This window comes from Vespa mandarinia, chromosome 5 (genome assembly GCF_050613455.1).
Source record: "Vespa mandarinia isolate Hongniang chromosome 5, ASM5061345v1, whole genome shotgun sequence".
Classification (NCBI taxonomy): domain Eukaryota; kingdom Metazoa; phylum Arthropoda; class Insecta; order Hymenoptera; family Vespidae; genus Vespa; species Vespa mandarinia.
Genome location: NC_140814.1, coordinates 930,001 through 950,084, shown reverse-complemented (window position 1 = coordinate 950,084; position 20,084 = coordinate 930,001). Strand labels below are relative to the sequence as shown.

General features: G+C 29.8%; 2 protein-coding genes across 7 annotated transcripts in view; one reads left to right on the top strand and one right to left on the bottom strand.

Annotated features, from left to right (window-relative positions):
* Positions 1–3,687: 3,687 nt before the first annotated feature.
* Positions 3,688–20,084, top strand: part of LOC118448109 (4-vinylanisole receptor) — a 22,394-nt gene continuing 5,997 nt past the window's right edge. For 2 of the 5 annotated variants that reach the window (XR_014982170.1, XM_085656933.1), the window contains exons 1-2: positions 3,688–3,792; positions 4,028–4,208. Coding sequence is in view for 2 of the 5 variants with exons in the window: in XM_085656932.1 (XP_085513058.1) it covers positions 19,502–19,964 (463 nt within the window). In the remaining 3 variants the exon portion in view is untranslated. Of the gene's footprint in view, positions 3,793–4,027; positions 4,209–12,323; positions 12,461–19,376; positions 19,965–20,084 lie in introns of those variants that run through there. The other 3 variants (XM_085656932.1, XM_085656931.1, XR_004840091.2) reach the window with 2 other exon arrangements.
* Lgr3 (Leucine-rich repeat-containing G protein-coupled receptor 3) lies at positions 12,119–19,057 on the bottom strand. Of its 2 annotated transcripts, none has more exons than XM_085656929.1 (22): positions 19,001–19,057; positions 18,127–18,686; positions 17,380–17,499; positions 17,202–17,273; positions 17,029–17,131; positions 16,879–16,950; positions 16,748–16,819; positions 16,534–16,677; positions 16,356–16,424; positions 16,197–16,268; positions 16,053–16,124; positions 15,901–15,972; positions 15,632–15,703; positions 15,326–15,397; positions 15,175–15,245; positions 14,943–15,104; positions 14,289–14,434; positions 13,844–13,994; positions 13,384–13,513; positions 13,071–13,261; positions 12,609–12,770; positions 12,119–12,463 (listed from the first exon to the last, which is right to left on the bottom strand). In XM_085656929.1, exons 2-22 carry the CDS (start codon positions 18,212–18,214, stop codon positions 12,315–12,317), a joined length of 2,262 nt encoding a protein of 753 aa, XP_085513055.1. In that variant the 5' UTR covers positions 18,215–18,686; positions 19,001–19,057; the 3' UTR covers positions 12,119–12,314. The 2 variants fall into 2 exon arrangements, with proteins under 2 accessions (XP_085513055.1, XP_085513056.1); XM_085656930.1 differs by having other exon boundaries at positions 13,384–13,447.

Below are 20,084 nucleotides of genomic sequence, written 5' to 3'. Positions count from 1 at the left end.
GGAACGCTTAACTCCCTGCATTCTTCCTTTTTTCGTACTTAACTACCGTTGCCCAAGCAATTTCGTTCCTCTCTTTTCTCTTATATATCTACTTACTATCTTATGTTACCTTCCACGAGAAAAGACATTTTATTCCACGTATTCCATTGATGAAATACTAATTTTCTAAATGACATTATCGTAAATTTATCAATGAAAATACATTCTATATTTGTATCACAATTTATCATCGAAATAATTCTGAATTATTTCTAGACAATCTTCTTACTTCGTCTACTTTGTCCTATTTATTTGAAGAAAATGCTAATTTCTCTGTGATAATAAATAAATCTATAAAAATATAAATATTTTAATCTATTTAAGTACGTATTTTATGATGAAAGATTAATATTTTAGATAGAATCATCATAAATTTGTTATCTATGAATATGTAAACTTTTAAAAAACGATTTTAATCGAAAAATTCTAAGTTATTTCTTCTTTCTCTTCTTCTTCTTTCTTCATCAATCTTACACTATTATTTTGACGAAGATGCTAATTTCTCTGTGATAATAAATCAACCTACGAGGAAAGATATTTTATTCTACTTAAGTAAATATTTTATGACGAAAAACTAATTTTGTAAATGGCATCATTATAAATTTGTTATGAATAAAAATACATTCTATATTTAAAGCACGATTTATCACCAAACATAATTCTACATTATTTCTTAGATTGACGATCATCTTTCTCTTATTCTTCTTTCTTTATTTACTATTTCCTATAATTTTGACGAAAACGCTAATTTCTTTGAAGATAAATTTCTCCAAAGATATTTTATTTTATTTAAGTACGTATTTTATGATGGGAGACTAACTTTTTTCGACAGAATCATCGTAAATTTGTTGTCTATGAATATGTAAACTTTCGAAGCACGATTTTGATCGAAAAATTCTAACTTATTTCTTAGAGCACGACTTCTTTCTCTTCTCCTTCTTTTTCTTCTTCTTCATCCACCTTATCTTATTACTTTAATGAAAATGCTAATTTTTCTGTGATAATAAATCAATCTACGAGAAAAGATATATTTTATGACGAAAAATTAATTATTTTTTATATAGAATCATTGTAAATTTGTTATTTATTAATATATAAAATTTTGTACCACAATTTTGATCGAAATATTCTAAATTATTTCTTAAAACGATAATCTTCTTTCTTCATCTATCTTATTTTACTAATCTGATGAAAATACTAATTTTTCTGTGATAATAAATCAATCTACGAAAAACTATATTTTAATCTACCTAAGTACATATTTTATGATGAGATTAAATTTTTTGATAGAATCATCGTAAATTTGTTATCTATCAATATGTAAACTTTTGAAGGACGATTTTGATCGAAGAACTATAAATTGTTTCTTAAAACGACAATTTTCTTTCTCTTCTTCTTTCTTCATCAATCTTGCTCTATTTGATGAAAATGCTAATCTCTCTGTGGTAATAAGTCAATCTACGATATTGATTCAAAGTCGTCTAAATAAAAAATTGAGATCGTTTAAAAGACATTTAATTCTAACTAAGTACCTATTTTATGAGAGAAAAATTTTCTGAATAGTATAATCGTAAGTTTGTTATCTATGAATATGTAAGCTTTTAAAGCACGATTTTCATCGAAAAATTTTAAATTATTTTTTATATCGACGATTTTTTTCCCTCTATCTTCTATCTTCGCCTATCTTGTCCTATCACCTTGACTAATTTCTCTGCGATAATAAATCAAGTCTCGATAATTATTCTTGCGCTTATAGATCGTGACAGAATCATTTTTAAGGACGGCCAAAAGAGAATGCCTTATTACAATCGCGAAAAATGTTACCATGTTGTAATCTTTAATAAAAATATAATATAAAATTGCATTTCTCATTTTAAATTCCTTTACTAAATTGTTCAAGAACTTCGTTGATATTCATTTTTTTCGAATATTTGTATTGTCTACGATCGATTCTAAAATTGTTACATTTATTATCATGAAAATATTTTTTTATCAGATCATTAGAAAATCGTTCGATCGAAAAATAGAAAGAAAAAAAAAATGAAAAAGATTTTTTGCAAATTTCGATCGAATTTATATAAAAAATAGGACATTTTAGCGATACTTGCGTTAACATTCTGTGAAATATCATTTCGTTCCAAATAACTTAGATTACCAGGTAACATTACTTAAAGGTTCTTGTTCATGGAGATCCATTTGTAAATGAAATCTTTTAATTACAGTGGATATATACCGTTCAAAACGTCGTCACTTCGAACGGTACTTCGTGTCAAAGTGTACATTCTTGTACTGGCTATATATGGTCACTTCACTTTTCTTCTTACATCTTGGAAAGTTGTTTTAACGATGCTTTTTAGAAGAGAAAGAATTTTTGTTAAAAAAAAAAAAACAAAGAAAAAGAAAAAAAATGGACAAATGATATAGTGTAAAGGAAAATTGGATACATCGACAACGGCTGCATACACACTACCGATAAATCAGTTATCAGTTACCTGGAGATTAAAATCGATCGTAATATATATATATATATATATATATATATATATATATATATATATAAAACATTTCGTGGCAAACGACTATGATCGCACGTAATAGTAAAAATCTTAATAAAGAATATAGAAAATTTCAATAAAGAAACGAATTTTTACACGTCTTAGAGAGATGCTTATACTTTCAAATAGAACGTTAAAATAAGAGGAAAGAGAGTGTCGAGTTGAAATCAAGGTTAAACGTAAGATCTTGTCTAATTTACATATCCTCTTTCACCTTCCAATCTACCTATATAATAGAATATATAAGACTGTAATCAAATTTGATTTTATTATTTGATTGTTTAATTAAATACGCAATATAAAATATATGTACATATTCATATATCATATATAATTATGTAAGTATTTCTTACTACCTTTACGGGAAAGCTAAGCGTGTTATCATGAACAGATATCGTATTGCACTGAAAAGGTCACCCTTCCCTTCTTAACCGACTACGTCAAACGTTCTAATAATTTTTGTTTACATTCTCTTACTTACCAAGAAACGAAATTCTTAGGACGAATAATCATAATATCATAACGTATAAACAATTCGTTAACATTAATACTTTTAGCACATTATGAATTTAATTAAGTTTTACGATCTAATTGAGTTTTAAATGTAATTGTATATTTTATATTATGTAAAAACAAATATAAAATAAGATATGAAGAAAAAAAATATACAATACGATCATTGTTGTATCGATGTAAACTGAGTTTCGCAGATATTTTTCAAATATAAATTATTATTTGAAAAATTTTATAAGGATTATCTATATACAAAGTATTGATACATATGTATATACGATACATATGAATCTATGCATGTCTGTCTACAAATATTCCTAAATTCATATACGTACATATATATCGAACTTATTAAATAAAATATATGCGTAATATAAATGATGATAAACTAAACTTATATCTAATTGTCGTAGAAAATTATAAAGGAAGAAATTGGCAGACGTTCTAAGAGAAATATTTAACCTGCCAAATATATCGTTTGTATTATAAGAGATTAAAAGCCGAACGTTCAAGTACAGTTCAAGGCTAAAGAGAACCCAAACAAACTATTGTTTTGATTACTTTATCGGACGAAAAATTTCTTAGAATTCCGAAGGCAGCTTATTGCGAATATTTATATGCCGAGTATTATTGATCTCAATGTCAGTATATCTTTAACAGAAGATAGACTTACACGTACGAGAAGGTAAAAATTTACTTCTATTAAATTAAAAATATTTCTCGTGTTCTGTGTGCTATTTTATTTAATTCATAAAATTTCATACTTTGTCATTAATGTTCGGAAGCATGTTTACATATTTCTTTTCTACAATGTATTATATTTAAATATTTAATTATAATGTATATATATATATATATATATATATATATATATATATATATATATATATGTATAATTAATAATATCAACTCGGTTATAGTTGGGAATCGTCAAAAATGTACGACTGATTTCTCTAAAAGAAAAAGAAGAAGGAAGAAAAAGAGGAGGAGAAGACAAAGAATAGACAGTGGGCAGCATTGACCTATATAAATTCTCAGAAGAAGTATTAACCTACTGACTTATATAATTTCTTGGAAAAAATCTCTGCTTTCAATATCAAGGTAGGCGATCAAAAAAAAAAGAACTCTCTTATTCACACTTACATTCACATAAACGTATAACACGTTAACGTTCATAAAAATGTTATATATACATGAGTTTTATATATGTATACATATATACAAAATGATATATCGAGACATATATAATATATATTATATGTCTTTCGACGTATATTTATATGTTTATATATATGTATACATATATGTTATATTATATATGTATTCATTGAAGAGTCCAGGCTTCTTACTGATATTCGTAGGTAAAGTATTGTCTTCTTTTCAAAAAGAAACGAAGCCATTGAAGCGCAAGTAAGGGACAATATTTTTTTTTCTATCTCGTCGTATATTCTTGTTATTTCTTTCATGAATTATTAATAAAATTTATTAACATAAGTTAATAAATATTTAATATTAAAGTAGAGTAATAATATAATTCGTAACATGTTTGATAATTTAAACAATATATAATTATTATTAGAAAATAAAATAAATTTTTGAGCACGTGGAAGAATGGTGATCACATTGTATATTTAAGAAAATTAATATAAAAATCGTCGAAGGGGAAAAAAAAGAAGAAAAGAAATATCTATATTATAATCTATAAGAGCGTTTATCGCGTATCCTACGATCATCTCACCCGGTAGATAGACTCCATCTCTCATATCAATGTATCCACAATGAAAGCAATTATTATCGGCAGGATGCCGGTGATCCTCTCATTACCTGTTTCCTCCTTTGGATCTTGCGAACGCCTCCCGATGTTCCTTCGAGCGCGTAATGAAACGTAATGCAACGTAATAGAAGGTAATGGCTGGATGTGCGCACCCGATATACGCTCTCGTTCTTTCCCTTCCTCCTCTTCGTTCTTATCCTTCTCTTCCTTCTCCTTTCGTATCCTTAAAGAAAGAAGAAGCCTTTGGTAAAGTGTTCTCTTGCTCGCGTCGATCGAGATCGTCACGGTCTTCCGTTTAATTCGATTACGGACGTCGAATCTATAAAAGGATCGCCTGGAAGCACGGATAAATGAAGATTACCACGTAGAAAATCGATTGTCCTTCGGTTTCGTTCGTTTTAATATAACTAGATAGTTAAGATTATATTTTAAATAAGGATATGGACGATATTCTAAAAAATATTAATTATTTTTATATACATATACAATATAATATATATTTTATATATATTCTATATAATGTATATATATGATACACATATATACACATACATATATGTATACATATATATATATATATTCTATATAATGTATATATATGATATACATATATACACATACATATATGTATACATATATATATATATATATATACATGTACATATTTATATATATATATATATATATATAACGTTTATATATATATATTGGGTATTATAAAATTAAAAAAAAAAAAGGATTAGGGGATATTCCGATAAATTATTGATATATAAATCATCATTAAAAAAAAACGAATTTTTCTCTATAAACTATTGAAACGAAACTTACAATTTTTATTACATTTTTGTACGGATCTACAATCACTTAAATTACGCATCTTATAAAATCAAAAAAAAAATTAAATACATTCTTATGTAACTTCGCTTTAATTGGAAAAATACTACTACTACTACAACTACTACTATTATAACTAATATTACTAATATTACTACTATTACTACTATTATTATTACTACTAATACTATTACTACTACTACTACTACTACAACTACTACTATTATAACTAATATTACTAATATTACTACTATTACTACTATTATTATTACTACTAATACTATTACTACTACTACTACTACTACAACTACTACTATTATAACTAATATTACTAATATTACTACTATTACTACTATTATTATTACTACTAATACTATTACTACTACTACTACTATTACTACTACTACTACTACTATTACTACTACTACTACTATTACTACTACTACTATTACTATTACTACTATTACTATTACTACTACTACTATTATAACTAATAATAATAATAATAATAATAATAATAATAATAATAATAATAATAATAATAATAATAATAATAATAATAATAATGAGTAATAGTAATAATAATACAAAGTACTATAGATTTTCTATCGACTTCGATTTAAATTTATTCTTTGCATTATCGTCCGAGATTCGTGTCTTCAAGACGAAGAAGAGACGTAAAACCCGCATGTCTTGGTCCATTCCAGTCAGTACGCGTCACTTGTTCGCGTGACTTCGATTCAAAAGAATTTTTATTCTTAGTAATCGTGGGAAGGAAGATTACGTTCGCGTTTTGCTGAGTTAGCGCTGATTTCATCCCTTCTTTCGTGATTTTCTATCGAGGTATAAAAATTTTTTTAGATACAATACGATTAAGGTCATATGGACAAAAAGAAAAAAAAAACAAACGAAAAAGTTTAAAATAAAACATATCATTACACAAATAACAAATATAAATTTTTTTTAATATATACATATATACATACATGCGTACGTAGATATATTGAAATTATTTTTATTAAAATGAAATTGAAGTAAAATGAAAATATAAGTGCTATAATTCCCAGGAAGTCGCATGGAAAATTATTATTCCTGATTTATAAGATTTCCTTTTATGCATATCTACATATCTTATCCTTCTTTCTTTCTCTATTCTCGTTTCGAGATCATATCGAATAGAAATCATGACAATAAGCAACGATCGATCGTATAAAGGAATATTATCTACGACTGGAGGCTATCCTCGGAATCGTCGCGGTAGAAATCATTTCGAATCGATTCGATCGGATCGAATGGTTTCGGTATTGAATAAAATACAACATGAAACCCATGGTCTTCGAGAAACATGGCACGCGCCTTCGTTTCTACCGTTCGAAAGCAATCATTTCGAGACTATGATATAAAGCTAACCTACAATTCTGACTTGTAAATCGGGTTCAAGCGTGTGCGACTTGTCCTTTGTAGATTTTTCTCGTTTCGATGATTGCCACCGTCGTTTGACATTTTTCATGATTTTTTTTTCTTTTTTCTTAGTTTTTATTTTTTGGATTTTTTTTATTTTCCTTCAAGAGAAGGTGTACCAAATCGATAGAGTGTATCGATATTGTGTAATCGATATTATATATATATATATTTTTTCCATCTTTTTAAAACTCGTTACGAAAGAAATCTTTTTTTTTCTAGTCCATTCACTACGAAGTCGTACTCGGTAGTAACTATCGATCGATTTCTCTTATTCTTGTCGAGACAATATATCTGTCTATAAATAAATAACTGTCTATAAAAAAAAGTCAGGCAGAATCTAGTATTAAATCTTTTTAAATTGAAACATGATACATTTAATATAGATATATATGTTCCATTGTATATGTATATATGTGCATATATATATATATATATATATATATATATATATATATATTTCTACACATTTATATTAAAATGTCAAATCATGATAAGAAGAAGGGTGTCTCCTCTTGATATTAAAAAAACGCCGAAAGCAGTTTCCGCGGCATATTATGACACAGAACGATCGATAACTATCAGACAGCAATTTCAAAGAACCTGGAAAGCACTCGAGCGGAACAATTGTGTGATTTAAGTGCTGGAGGGAGTCGGCACGCTTCCAGAATTTCAAGGCGGTGTTCGTCGATCGAGTCGAGATCACGACTAGGAGACTTTCGCTCGAGGAATCCATCGTGAGATCGTTAATGTTTTATAAACGATTGAGAGAGGGTGGATCGATAGTGTCCCTTTTTTGTCGGACGTCTAATCGGTGAATCGTTATTGCCGATTTACGAACGCTCCCTTCTTGTGTCTAAGAATCGAGATATGTAGCTCGATGTTTTATGTCCTCGAGTTCTCTTCTATTTCTTCTTCTTCTTCTTTTTTGTTTCTTCTTCTTCGAGTATCGAGACTTTTACAAAAGGAACGTCGCTAGCTATATGCTATGAAGAGAAGTGAATCGAGAGGAGGAAGCAAAATGTCACGATCGATAATGAAATCGTGCGGCAAGCTGGTCTTTGAACCGATCGGCCTTGCCCCTTTTCAATAAAACGCACGATAGAATACGTCCGAGCACGAGAGTAAATCGAATAGATCGGTATATATCCTTTATATACATATAGAGATATTCGTACGTATATTAATTTATATTGAAATAGATTTCTTTTGTTCTTGGAATAATACGTCGGAAATAAAAATGATCGTTTCAATTACGTTATTCAAAAAAATTCTTTTTCTTTTTTATTTGATTTCATTTTATTTTCTTCCCTCCTTCTTTTTTTTTTATTTTTATGAAAATTATTCTATAACATATAATATAATAAAATTTCGACATTTTCTAAATTATTGTAATAATTGGAAGATTCTTTTAAAAATATTTAAATCAAAGTACCCTTTTGATCTAAGCTTTGTGAAGCTTTTCTTTTCTTTTCATTTTTCTTTTTTTCCGATTTATATGAATTCACGACGCGCGAGGCTGCCGTTTGAGGTCATAGTTGATCTTTGCTCGATATAATCGAGTACTTTCTCCAGGGTGTATAGCAAAGCTTATAAAACCGTAGCATGGCGTGCCACGCGAGAGAGGTTCGGCTTGTCCGATCTAACACGATAAGCGGACTTGAAAACCTATTGTTAGGGCTCCATTCGTTCTCTGGCTAAATTATCCAAATGCATTCGAATACCGTTCCGCGTCGGCTAACCGTCCGTGGACGGTTCAAACGCGCACGCTAAAACGTTGTGCCGCCTCCGCCTTAGTGTTTTTCCGCTGGCCAAATGTAAGACAAATCTCTTAGGAGTCCAAACACGACGATATATATTTCCACTTTGTATAACACTATTTATATATGTATATGTATCTATTTCTCTTTCTATATCTTTCCTTGTTGTTCGCTATCTTCTTCAAAACACCCACGCAATATAATGAACTCGATCGTGATACTGATATCACGTGATTTAATAGTCTACTCGATATTTTTTCGACATACTTAAATTAACAATAACGGACCTTTAAAAGAAAAAAGAAAGAGTGAGAGAGAGAGAGAGAGAGAAGAGAAGAGGAAGAAACAATTATAACAAGTAAATATATTAGATACATTTATATTATGGTTTATAAAGAGATTTTTTAAATATCCTAGAAATTATTTGTACCGTTTGAAAATATAAGGAAGAGATTAGGAAGAAACGTTTGGATTGTCATCGATAGAGAAAGAAAGAGAGAGAGAGAAAGAAATACCTACACATTTTTTTCTCTTCACCAATAATCTTTCTTAACCTCTTAGTGTTAGGAAGGTAACGACTATTGATCTTATCATATTGCTTCATTCACGATACTAGCGTAACTACATACGTATTTACCTACTACTCGATTTGCATAGTCTTCCGTGGTGGACCAGAAAAAAACCCGTGTTTAATTAACTCGCTACTTCCACGAATTTCAACGTGCTCGAGAAAGAGAAAAAGAGGAAAAGAGAAAGAGGGAGAGAGAAAGAAAGAAAAAAGGAAAAAGAAAGAAAGAAAGGAAAAAAGAAAGAAAGAAAGGAAAAAAGAAAGAAAGAAAAAGAAAAAGAGAGATTCGGAGAAGAGTTACAATGCGGAAATCGTGTGTTTGTGATTGTATGCGAGTATATATGTCTGTGTAGCTAGTAGCACGCGGTAACGTGATTTAATGAGCGACGGTCCAATGCTTTTCGTGTGTTTTGGCGACAGACAGACTCTTCTTCTTTAGTTTGTTATACGAACCATGTTGAAATGTTCTAAAATCTTCTCCAGGAAACGTTTGGACGGCCGTTAAAGAGTATTTAATACGTCGCCCAGTCAATTTGCTTTACTTTAGCTCGCGATCAATTCTCTAAGCTGAGAGGCTTTGGTCGTGTTTGCCAGCGAGTCACGCTTCGCTACCCCTACACTTCGTCGTAGGCGTCTATCTCTTTCTCTCTTTCTCTCTTTCGCTCTTTCTCTCTTTCTCTCTTTCTTTCTTATTCTCTTTCTCTTTCTCCGAATATTTATCGGCTAATATACGTTTCGAGACGACAGGAGACCCTCTCTTCTTCATTTTCTTCTTCTTCTTCTTCTTGGGATACTGTTAATATCAACGTTTCTACAGAATTAATAGGAATATCAACTTATTCAAGTGAAAGTGATATATTTATATATTTTTTTTTTCAGAATATAATTTATTTCGTGCAATATTATTGTGATCAATTCGCATGATCAAGCGAACGACAAAACTGTTAATTCCTAAATTTATTTTTCTTTTCTTTTTTTTTTTTTTTTCTTTTTAATGATTCTTTCTGTAAACATTATAAAAGAAAAGAATATAATTGATCAATATAATTAACTGATAATATTGAATTTTTCGTGACAAATTCAATTTATTTGTTTCTAATATTTTATTTATTTATTTATTTTTTACTTTTGCTTATTTAGACCACTCATTCTCATAATTAACGGTATGTAAGCAAAATAAATAACATGCGAATGAACATGTAAATGTGTGCAATAATAATACTTTCTCTCTTTGTTATATTCATACCATATCAAAGAAGAAGTTATTCTTTTGCATGATCGAGTCGTAAGATGAACGAATCTGTGGCATGCGTTTCGACATCATCATTCTACTTCCTCCTCCTCCTCCTCCTCCTCCTTCTCGTTGAACACTCTTAGCGCAACATTCTCGTCTCGAATCTGCAAACGGATCTGGAGCGGCCTTTCACTCTCTTTCCGACTTTACATCGTGATTACGATGAGAAACTTTAAGATGAAGACCTTCAGAAGGTTGCACAAAGAAATACTAAAAAGACTTATTACGATAATAAAAAATATTATATCGTACTTGTAATATACTAGAATATATATATATATATATATATATATATATATATATATATATATAATCATACAGCCACATTGAATTGGAAAATTACTTTGAAAAGGGTATTTCGATTGTCAATGCTTTTAATGGGCGTTTTTTTATTGGCTATCCACCCACCATAAATTACCTTGAAACCATTGGTCACTCGAATGATGATTCTTAAGACTAACTTTTTTTTTCCTTTTTGGTTTTCATAGTTTTTTTCTTTCTTTTTTTCTTTCTCCTATCGTCTTTCGATGATTTACGATGGCAGCCACGTCGGCTTCGATCGCTTTCAGCGGGTTACACCTTCGGACTTAACGATCCGAAGTTCTATACTTGAAGAACTAATGGAATTAACCGGCTCGTTAGCACGGAATCGATAGGCAATTATTCGATAATATGTCGATAATTTTTCATCAACGCTGCCTGCTTATCGATTCGATTTTTATTCAATTTCAAAGGGAAAACTACTTTGCGAGATAACCACTCGTTAGATTTATAGAAACGGACGCAACAAAATTTTATTTGAGTATATACGAAATAAATTTACGATGTTTACACAGAGAAAAAGATATATATATATATATATATATATATATATATGTTTGTGTAAACACATATTAAATCTATCTTATGTTGAAAAGTTAGAGACATACATCGAGGCGACACTTAAAAAGAGATATTTTCCTTTCTCTCAATAACGATAAAAATAATGAGTCTTGTAGTTGTGCAGAAAAGAGAAAAAGAAAATGGAGGTGGGACAGATGGTAAGGGGAAAGGAACGGGGCTTATAACAAGTGGCGGTGGCGACGGCAGCGGCAATATTCGCAAGTATATTTTGCTTCTAACGGAGTCCCAGGCCGAACACGATTCGCCGATAGATCTGAGACGGTGCCATAAATTTCGCAAATGCATTCGCGATCCTCGTTTGGAATATTTTATGAACGGCATAAAGCACGATCTCCACGTAGGCGGATATCCTCGTGGTCAGGTTGAAACGAGCTCGAGTTTTCTATTGAATGTTCGACAAGATTTTATTTATATATGTATGCGCATATCTCTATATGCGTATACTGATTTATTTCTAATACTCTAAGAAGCTGCATTCTACGATATATTATAGGACGTAGCTACCATGGATATTATTATAATTTTTGCCGAAATCTCATTAGATCGGATCATGATGAAACGGTATTAAGCGTGTAACGGACGATCTGCTAAAAAAATGGTAAATAGAACGAAATTATTTCAGGATATGCCGCATAATCTCATCGTTCCAATCATCTTCTACTATCACCAACGATGGCGGTATCTTCTCAGGATCGTTCTTCTTACCCGACGATATCGAGAACATTAAATTGTTGCTGCTCAATGTAACAGACATTTGAGACTCTGAAAGAAATAAAAGAAAGAAATAAAAATAATTATATAGAAAATAATTTCATAGTTTAATGAGGTATACTTATCCTATTTAAATGAGATATATGTATGTTACTGTTCGTTACTTTGATCTGATCAATTCTAATAGAGTACGAACCTTGCGACGAGTGTTCCTTCGATACGAAATTTTTTATTTTATTCAAGCAATTGAAATAAAGTAATCTTTCACGAAATTTCGGTGTTGTGAAAGTATACAAGAGAGGATTCACAGCACTGTTTACGGGAAGTATAAATACGACGATCCAGGCGTGAAGTTCCGCTAGAAAGGAAGCATGATCTTTGGAAGATCTAGAAATGATCGATGAAATATGTCGGTATAGTAAATTGAAAGTAATCATAGTGCCTAGTTCGTTACTTTTGTCCTGTGTTCCTTTCAACAAGAATATGACTATTCATATATCATATTAAAACGATATTATCATTGTTATTATCGTCGTATATGAGAAAATATCTTTTGAAGAAATCTTTCTGAAGGAGAATGAAAGAATCTTATGAAAGCACTATCATTACTATTTTACATATATCACCATGATAGAAAATGAGATAGGTTTATATATACCTGGTACAGGATATTTCATCATGGCCAAGATTTTCAGAACGATAATCGGTGCCCAACAAGTTGCGTCCGTTAAGACGATCAAGAAGAATCTTAAAGCAAATTCCATATCGCCAATTGATAATGGGGTTGCGTGACGAGTTTTCCAAATGCTTGCAAACATGCCAGCATAAACGTATCCGATGGTTATCAGCCTGTGTATTTTAATTAGGTTTCAATGAGAGTATCGTTAATCGAAATAGATTAAATCGTATAAACTCGAGTTCCGTTGATTAACTAACGAATTACTTTCTAACGGGATATTGTCGACTCTTACCCCAACAAGTTAACTCCTAAAAATATGAATGCGGAATATTGCCATCCGATTGAGTAAGGATCGTCTATGTGCAAAGGAAAACACATACCATTTGCCCCGTAAAATCTAGTGCTGTTTCTCCATAGAATAACTGTGTAATGTTATTACCATTTAAATTATTTGATTGGAAAGAAATAAGAACAATGATGCACCAATTAGTTCCAAATGACATATCTATATAGTTAGTATAATCGATAATAATTAATATAATATAATATAATATAAAAAAAGAGATGGTACTTAAAAGAAATATCCTTTTAAAAATAATATACGAAGAATTTAATTAAACGACAAATTATATTTTACGTTGGTCATAAGCATGAAGAAAGTAAAAAAGAAAGAGAGAAACAAAAATAAAGTTATTATAACTCAACGAATAATCTATACGAGCATTGCATGTATTATAAGTGTGTTTATATACCTGGAATAACAGCGAGTATAAAACCGGTGATCCATATAAACATCATTGATGCCGCTGCTGTTAGTGGCCTCATAGCATGATGACCTTTCAACGGTGCGGCAATCAGCACGAATCGTTCAACGGACATAAACGATAGGATAAGCACTGATACCTTAGAGATCGTTTCAAAGTTTAATTAGTTAGATATTTATTTAATTGAGAGAAAAAGTGCCTTTGTTTTCTCTTTCGTCTTTTATCTGGATTTCATGTGATTAAGTGTTTAATAGTTACATATATATATATATATATATATATATACACACACGCTTTATATCTATTTTAATTTGTATACTTTTTAATTCAATAATAACGAAGAATGTAAAATCGCTTGGTAACCTTTGATAAAAGTTATTACTCATAAATAACTATTTTAGAAAGATTTATATAGGAATTACGACGTTCTTACTTCTGACGAGATCATCGCTAAAACTCCGAGAAATGTGCACACCCAAGAGGACATCCATGAGCTAGCTTCCTTATTGTAGTTATCACGGAACTGCAAGTCTACCAGAGCGATTATGAACAAGTATACGCCCATCAGCATGTCGGACACTGTAAAAGGGATTACGCACAATGCTATTGCTATAGCCAACGGTTCTATGATTTATAGTTGGGTTCATATCGTTGGTGGATCATCGTTACGCCGCCGTTGTAAATCGTATCGGTTAATAATATCACGAAGCGTAGAATAGTATTCTATGCCGACGCATATAGCGTTACATACCTTTTATTATAATTTTTTCTTTTTTTTTTTTTCTTTTATTTATTTTTCTTTTTTCTTCAATAATTTATTTCATCGTTTGAAATTGTATTCGGACTAATCAATAGCTATTCAATATATTTTATTTATTAATATATAGAATATTCTATTTTAATTATTATTATTGATAATCATGAAAGATCATCAATGATTTTTAACAATAATAATATTTAATATAAAAAAATAAAATAATATAATAAAAAAAATATATATATATTAAAGAGAAATTATTGATTCATATTAAATTTGATGTGATAATGATCAAATAATATTTTTAGTAAAAATATTTTGATTACGAACCGGCTAGATTTCTAATCAGGATACTCAAAACACGATTTTCATCCTTCGCTGTGAATCGTTCCCAAAGTACAAGAGCATTGCCTATGAATGTTACGCAAGATATTCCCCAGACTGCACCCTTCAACATAGACGTGCCTAGCAAGTGTGACAACGACGAAAGACCTTTTTCCAAAATACAGATAAATGAAGATATGATTTTTTTTTTTTTTAATTGTTGCAAATTGTAACTTACCGTCACTGGCTGGCGAACACTTTTGTACTTTCGATGCAAACATCATACAATAATAAAATTTTTTGAAGTATCTGTAAAAAAAGAACGAGTAAAAGGATAAAAACAAAACGAAGAAATAAAATTACATTCATAATGATATGAGTTAACGTACATAAAGTCCAAATTGTTAAACACGTTGAACGAGTCCTTGTCTAGATTGTCCATATTAATCTCCTGGACGCCGCTGGAATAAAAAGAATAAAAAAATATTTATTTGAAAAAAAAGCAGGATATTGGAACCGAAATTGGATGTAATAACAAACGGATAAAAGATAAAATCTTAAAGTGAACTCGGGTAAATTTGTTTCAGAAGCCTTGATTTAGATGATTAATTGAAGAAAAAGAAGAAAAAACGAAATAAATTTGACTAATACCCAAGTTCGAGAAGGAACAATTATAAAAATGAAATAAAACTTACAGTGATCGTAGATTCATTAAAGGAAACAATACATCCATAGAAAAATCCTCGATCGGGTTATAACCGATAAATCTGCAATTACGAAGGCTTTGATAATCCATTAAAAAGAAAAAACAAATATTAAGATCAAGAAAATTCATAAAGAGGTTGTTTTTATTAGATTAAGATACGTGACGTTATATTTAATCGTAACTTGCGATAATATACACCAGGATAAGTACAAGTAAATACGCTTGCGGCACGTAGAGGATTTAATATGGTTTACTTACAGTTTCGTGAGATTTATCATGGCTTTAAATACGTTCAAATGCAAAGATATGATGTGATTATGTGCCAATTTACTGGAAAAAATCATTTTTTTATCGTAATTTATTAATATCACGATATTATGACGGTATAAAACCATGTTTCGAATACTTACAGCTCAAGAAGTTGTTTTAGATTCTTAAAAGCATTCTCATCAATGGTCTTTATGTGATTATGTTCCAAGTTCCTATATAAAAATAATTATTTTTTTGTTGTTTTAATAGAGGCACATAGTAATTTGTTTAATGATAATACTTACAACGATTGTAAAGCAGGCACACCCTTAAACATGTCCGCTGTGATGCTCTCGAAATGATTCTCACTCAACATTCTGCAATGTTACTTTAATCTACGTATAACGAGGTATAAGTCATCGTTATCAGTTATTAAATTTAATAAAGGGTCTTCGAAGACTTACATTTCTCTTAAAACCGGCAATCGTGGAAGCACGAAGTTGGTTGTGTTTAAAAAATTCTTACGAAAGTCTCTGAAATACAAATAGTTTAGATCTCGTTTTTATGAATTTTATATGTATGTGTGTATATAGATATAGATAGAAATCATTTAAGTTAAATAATATGTAATTACCTACTTACATCAAATCCATAGCCGAACTATTTTCGAAATCGGATAAATCAGCTGCCACCAATCGATTATCCTTGGCCTTGAGAATTTCCAAATTAATTAGACCAGCGAAATCGCCAACTTCGAGAACGTTTAATTTATTGTCCGATAGGATACTAGTGGAGAGATGATATTTATTACATAGTATTTATCGTTAATAACTGCAAATTCTAGATTTTTACTTACAGCCAAATTAAATTTGCTTGATTTACAAAGGCTTCTTCCTCTATTTCGTTTATATCATTATTATCAAGATACCTATAAAATTTAGAATATAATAATAATAAAAAACAGGGAATAAAAAAAAAATAACTTACAACAAATGTAGCTGTGTATATCTCGTAAGTGCATTGGCTGGAATACTTCTTATGGAATTGTTAGTTAAAATTCTAGGAAAAAAAAATTACGCGTTCAATATGTTTTTTCTTCATACAATAATAAAATAAACGAAGAAAAAAAAATCGTACAATTGATCGATTCCCGACGACAAATTCCGTGGGATTTCTTTATATCCTTTGCAAGTCGCATGACATTGATTGTAAATACATCCTATGGGAACGTTCACGTTCTCTACAAAAAGATACTTAATTTTGTTAATAGATGATACGAAAGAAAATTTCACTAAGATAACATTGATTACCACAATCTTTATCCTGATTCTTTCCAAGTTTATCCTGTTTCAAGAACCAACTCCAATCTTCGTTTAAATCGACTGTAATGGGAAAGGATCGTTTAGCTCGTTAAAAGACATTGAAAGTGATTATTTTTATTATCTTTTTCTTTCTGTTTTATTTTTTCTTCGTTACATCGCAACTTACTACACAACTCAGCTGATTCATCGTCTTCATACGGACAATCCTTTACTCCGTTACACCAACTACTTTGTGGTTTGCAAATTGTACTATTCAGACAAGGAAATGTACCGATTGGACAGTTATCTATAATCAGGATTTGAATAATACAGTTGAGTAATAAAATCATTAGTTTTTTAAGTATATTAATAATCAAATGATCACCAATATCGACTTATGATATATTTAAATTTCTCATTATTTTTCTTGATCAATATAACAGATAATCAACAATAATCAGATAGTCAATTTAAAAAAATCAATTTTTAATCAATTTACCGTCCATCATCGTTGTAAGAATCGACTGTGAATGATTCGTCGATCCTACAGAAAGTAAGATTAAATTAAGTTAATAAGATTGATTTATAGAAATGAATTCGATTCGTGTCTAAGTCAAATATATTTTTTATCATTAAAATATAGTATTATTCCATTTCATTTGATTACTAACTGGCTTTTTCAAGTAATCGATCGTACAATTACATCAGACTTTTTGTCCTGAGGGGTGTTTTTATCTAATCGAGAATAGTTCGAAACGTTTTAAATCTCGAAAAACACTTTACACGTAAAAGCAATCTCATATAACTCTTATATATGTTTCTCAAAAGAGAGAGAGAGAGAGAGGGGGGAGAGGGAGAGAGAGAAATATGAAACAGATTATATAAGAATATAAAGTAATTCGTATTTATGTGAAATATTAATTATTATACTTACTTTGATTGAAGTAATACATAATTAAGAAGAGCATGAAGAAAGTTAGGATCAAGGACGCACCGATAGCTGTAACCCTTCGGTATATCATCGTTTGCTAATGGTAAAATTTTTCCCTGAAGATACTCTTGCGATCCCGAAAATTTTTTTATCGTTAAAATCAAGACGATCTATGATATTGATTATCACTATTCTCGCCGATTTTTATTCTTCCACGTGTTCGATTTGCTCTCGACAAAAGACCGTATAACACTGGTTGCATTCGTTTCTTCGTTGCAAACTCCAAGTCGCACGCACACGCGCTCTTCATCCTCTTGCAAGTCCTCCTTCCTTTCTCGACAATTCGCATGATTTCATTGCAAATTTTGTCAATCGATCGATCGTACAATTTTTTATTTTAAATATATATGTGTGTGTATCATTTTATCGAAAACGATGCATTTTCACTTCTTCACAAATTTATTTTTAGTTTTCGTTTAGAAATCTTTCTACTTTGTCCACTTTCGATCTTTATATCCGAAAGTAAACATTTAAACTCGATTGGTTGCATTTAATCACTATATCTATAGAAGATATAACGGTATATGAGATAACGTTATGTGTGTTCTTTAATATATATATATATATATATATATATATATATATATATATATATTGTATATATAATATATACTATATCATTATATATATATATAATATATCATTATATATATAATATATCATTATCGAAGACAATAGTAAAATATCTCTAAATTTATATCTTTAATATCTTATATATCTAAAATATCTTTAAACTTAATATATTTTCAAAATCGTATATATTTTTAAAAACGAGAAAACATTTTATTCATATATTTGATGATGTTTCGTCACGAACCACAACATAAGAAAATAATTTTTCCGCGATACTTTTAACGATCGTCCGTCTTTCACGATTATTACAGCACGTTTCTTCCGAAACGAAAAACTTTTGTAAGAAATTACATTTCATTGCACGTGTAAATCTCTTAGTTCGTGCCGACGCATAAATTATTCATTCGTATTCGGTTATTACTCGGATAACTTCACGAAGACGTATGAAACTAACTCAAGAATACGTAAACGATTCGTTAATAAAGAAACTTTATCGATCATATATAATAACGTACCAACCTATCGATACTTTTTTCTTTATTTTCGACGAAGGTTTCTTTTTAAGACAAACATCAAAAATGTTTCAGTCTCTCTGCGACCTTCGACGAGCAAAGTATCTCTAGAATCTTAAATCAATTTTATTAATTACTTAGTATATATAGATATAATAAAAAGAAAAAGAAATAATCATTATTATATTAAAAAAAAAAAGGAAGAAAAAAGACAAACGAATGAAACAAAAAATATGAGAATAGAAAGATGCACGAAATTGTTTTACGACGAGGAAGTATTAACTTGGAGTAAAAGGCTTCTAACGTTACCAGGACTTTGGCCAGAAAATCCTAATGATTTCCGATTTTTTTTTTATGTAGTTTACGTTATCCTATTTACTAGTCTAGAACTCGTTGGACTTTTTCAAAGTTTGCACGATCTCGACAAAACGCTTCGAAATGTGACGCTTTCCTTACCAACGATATTGATCATCTTAAAAGCTTTAATGTTTCGATGGAAAATGCATCTCGTTTTACCAATCTTGAATATTGTCAGGAGAGATATATCACGAGGATTATATCAAACGGATAATGAAAGAGAAAGAATTGTTTGGTATAATATGGCAGCTACTATGTTTACAACATCCTCGGCAATGTCCCTTTTCTTCGTTCCCACCTTGTTTTACAGCAAACCAATTTTCGAGTGTATTCTTTCCAGTAAGATTCCTTTTGTAATATTATCTATGTATATATATATTCATCAAACTCGTTAAATGGAATCTTTTTCGCGTGATTATAGATCTAAAAAAATGATCAATATTATAAATTCGATTTCGA